Source organism: Chaetura pelagica, unplaced genomic scaffold (genome assembly GCF_000747805.2).
Source record: "Chaetura pelagica isolate M959 unplaced genomic scaffold, ChaPel_1.0 scaffold159, whole genome shotgun sequence".
NCBI classification, from domain to species: Eukaryota; Metazoa; Chordata; class Aves; order Apodiformes; family Apodidae; genus Chaetura; species Chaetura pelagica.
In genome coordinates this window covers 5,308,653-5,312,699 of record NW_009954555.1, presented here as the reverse complement: position 1 = coordinate 5,312,699, position 4,047 = coordinate 5,308,653, and the positions used below count along the sequence as shown (strand labels likewise).

Sequence of the window (4,047 nt, the reverse complement as noted above, 5' to 3'; positions counted from 1 at the left end):
AAAAAAAAAATTAAAAATAAAAAAAAAATAATTCTTGGAATCATTCAATAACATCTTAATCACAGTATCATCATCACTCAACACTACAGAGAAAAGGTTTCATGGCTTTGTGAAAACACTACTGACCATCTTCTAGGAGCAGAGGGTTTTGCCCTTATGTTACCAGCACTGACCCGAGTGCTCCCTGCCTGCTCTCCTGGGGCAGGAAGGAGCAGGAACAGGCAGGAATGAGCAGGTTCCTACACCAGGGTGCTGCCCCCCTTCCCCTGCCACACACACACACACACACACTCACACTCACACTCACACTACAGCACGTAAAAATCGAATGTAAGTCAGTAGATTGAGATGGGCTGAGGGGATGGGGCTCACGATCCAGTGCTTTGATGCTTAGAGTCAAACACGTTCACCTCTTTGTGCAAGTGCTTTGTTTTTTGAAATGCTTCGTATGAAGTGAAAAAGGAGCCGTTTCCACGGGCTCAGTGGAAAGTCTAAGTGCTGAGCAGGGAGAGCCCAAGAGCTCCCACCAGTCTGCTGAGAGCAGGGCAGAGACCAGGTGTGGGGTTTGTCTGGGAGCACAGCCCAGCACACACGGCTCCTGGTCAGCTGTCCAGCCCCTTGGGTTTGGCTTTGGCCCTTGGCCCTGCACATCCAGGAGCTCCTGCTGCCAGCCGGGATGTGCAGGGTCCATCCCAGCAGCACGGAGCCTGGGCTGCTGCAGGGGCTGCCACCTGATGGGGCCTGTCCTCTCCTCCCTGAGCAGCTCCGGCAGAACCATCTCCCTGGGGTCCAAGTCCTCCAAAGAAGCAAGGACCCTCTCAGCACACCTGGGAACTGCCTGTCAACCTCATCTGGTGACACCAAACAGGCTTCTCCTGACATCCCCTCCCTGCTGCTGCAGCAATACGGCTATGAAATGGGAAAATACCTTCCAGAAATAAACCCTATGCAAATATCCTGGGTTCAGATCACCCCTGGAGGGGCGCCTGGGCTTTCAAACAAGCAGCAAGCTCTGCTCCAGCCACTGCCACCCACCCCTCGCTCTGTCACACTGACACTGGGTCCCTGAGCACCATGTTAGCACTCTCAGGTGATGGGAACCCTGCAGCCCCATGTCCTACCCAGGCCAGGGGACCTGGAGCTCTCCCAGGGCTGGGGAGCAGGCTGTGCTCCCATGGCAGACCCTTCCTCCACACACACCCCCCTCAGGAAACATCCTTCAAAGCAAGGGATTGCTTTTGTCTATGACAGCAAAGCAAAAACCAAACGTCTGCTATGGGTTGCAACACGTTTCAAGTGCAATTGAATGAAGGCTACAAGATAAATAAGATTCAGGGAGGTTTTCTGTTTATTTACCTTGACTGTGGCAAAATTAGAACTGTGATCAGTGCTAAACTAGAGGAGTCAGGAGAGCCCACAACAAAAAGAGACACTAGCTGGGAAAGCAAGCTGAACATTAGGAATTAGGAAATACGAATAGAAAAAAAATCATGTAATGATTAAAAAAAAACAGATTTTTAATGTCCTTAACCCCTGGATTGTACCTCCCTGTCCCTGGCCTTGCTCCTGGAGAGCCATGGACCAGCCCTGCAAGGGAGATGGTGAGGTCTGGAGCTGCTGACAAACTGCTTCCAAAGACAGAACCCAACGGGCAGGAGGGCTGAGACACCAAGGGGAAGATCCTACATACCCAGAGAAATCCCCACAGCAACCCTAGCAGGTCTTGGTACTTGGCCCACATTTTGGAGACCAGCTCAGTGCTGCTGCCACCTCCTCCTGCTGAGGAGCACGATACCAACCTCTCCAAAGATGGCTTCAGCAATGACCAGAACGTGGGGCAGAGCACACACACCATGACCCACAGGTCTTGTCCCACCAAGGCAGGCAGGGCCACAGCCTGGCCGGGAAGATGCTCAGATGGCAGGAGCCATGGCTCAGCTCAGGCTGGCGTGCTGAGGGGACAGGACCCAGCCATCCCCTGCTAAAAGCTGGGCCAGGTTTCCATGTGTCCTGGTTTGAGCCAGGATGAAGCCACTTTTCCTGGGGTAGGGAATCTGCAGGGCTGGACACTCCCACCAGGGCTGAAGCTTCTCCAGGCTGTGCTGGTCAAGTCTCTGTGTGTCTTGGGGAGCAGAGGTGGCAGTTGGTTTGCAGGTCAGGGCTCAGAAGCCAGAGGCTTTCCTGAGGCAGGGAGCAAATCCACCAAGGAGCCAGTGCTGCTGCCAGTGCTGTCGAGCTGCAGCCCCTGGTTCTGTCCACAGATCCCTCCTAGCTCTGCATTTCCATGCTGGTGGGTGGCAGGGGCTGCCGTGGGACACACAGCCTGGTGGCATCACTGCCATCGTGGTGGCATCACTGGTGGCACAGGGAGGGCAGAGGCTGCACTGGCTTCCCAACCAGCCAAGGAAAGGAACAAACCTGCACCTCCTGCAAGGGGCACTTCAAGGCAAATGCAACAAAACATCTGATTGTCTGGAGAATCGGCAGCAAGACCAGCAGGATTGATCAGGGTCATTTGGCACGTGGACAAACTCTTCCTACTCCCTGGTTATCAATCATACAACATACAACCTTAATTACACCATTTTGGTCCTTCACTACAGACTTATATTAACATCATTTCTTCACAATAATGATACCTAATGCAAAAAAAAAAATACTGTTAAGGAAGAAATAAAATAAGAAAAGAATTAGCAAAAAAAAAATTACAAGTTATATACAGATTAAAATAAATTCCATCAGGAAAAGAGACAATTCTTTTATTATTTTCAGTTGGCCCCCTGGGAATAACTGCAAGGCCAGTGCCTGGGCAGGGCTGTGCTGCAGCAGCAGCAGAGGCAGAAGTGCTGGGACGGGGCCGTCCCGTCTCCTTCGCAGAGCCTGGTTCCTGTGACCTTCTCAGCTCTCGGGCTCCAGTTCCCCAAGAGCTTTGTGCAAATAAATGAAGCAGTACGGGTTACACTGACTGTTGGTCTCAGAGACTTGGGCACTTTCTCAGACTGTTGTGGGAAACCAAAAAGGAAGGGTAAATTTTCTTGGAAAAGACACTGATGCTGCTGATTCACCCCTGGTTCCAAAGCTGCTCTTTCCCCCAGGGGCAGCCTGAGCCTCAGGGCTGCCTCCCACCTGCTCTTGGGTGCAAAGAGTGGATTGCAAAGGTATCACTCCTGACACAACCTGTGCTTTACTTGAGCAGCTGTTTCCCTTATTTCAGGATGCTGGAATGAGGCTTTGCCGGGGTGTTTCTCCACGCTGGGCTGGCTCAGGAGCCTCTCTCTGTTCTTCCCTGTTCTTTTTTCCAGGCTGGGCAGGCAGAGAGGCTGCTCCTGTCAAGGATTTACAGCCAGATCTACTGACCAGCATCTGCTGCTCCTCCAATTCGGGCCACTGACCCCCATCCTGCAAGCAGTTGTTACCTGACACACTTCCTAGAAGCACACTGCTGAAACCAGTGGGAAAAGTTCCTCTCAACTTCCCTGGCTGCCACCTCTCCCCAGGCTGCTGAGGCAGACCTGCCAGGGGGGGAGATGCAGAGAGGTTTCACTCAGTTCTGCAGCACTTCTAATCCCTGGATCCTGTCACTTGACAATTCACAGGACACACCTCTGTGTAGCCCATGTTACCCTCTGCAAGGTCTAACTGCTTCCCTGTAATTCAGCTTCACCTGCAAAATCACTGCTCCAGCAGCAGATTGGAACTGCAAGGCAGAACAGCACAAAGACCACGGTGCTTCTGGGGGCTGTTTTCTATCAAGAAAGAAGATGAGACTTGGAAGTGGCTTCAAATCATTCATAAAATACCTGTGAGCAATTTTAGAGTCAGAGAGACAACGTGACTCTCAGCTCTGTGCCTGGGGAGAGGGCTGAGCCCTGAGGTTGCTGAAACAAGGAGATTTTCATCTTGCTACTGAAATCACAGGCCAACCCTCAGTGCAAGAGCACAGCAGCACACGGGAACAGCTGCTCCAGCCAGAAATTTCTGCCACAATTCCCAGATACTCTAAACACGGACAGGATATCAGGTGGAAAAACCCTGGGAGACCCACAG

At 52.0% G+C, this 4,047-nt stretch overlaps 1 protein-coding gene across 1 annotated transcript in view; it reads right to left on the bottom strand.

The window, feature by feature from the left end:
* Positions 1 to 239: 239 nt before the first annotated feature.
* Positions 240 to 4,047, bottom strand: part of PRDM16 (PR domain containing 16) — a 189,046-nt gene continuing 185,238 nt past the window's right edge. The window contains exon 18 of the mRNA XM_010005282.1: positions 240 to 266. Coding sequence (XP_010003584.1) covers positions 240 to 266 — 27 coding nt within the window. The remainder of the gene's footprint in view (positions 267 to 4,047) is intronic.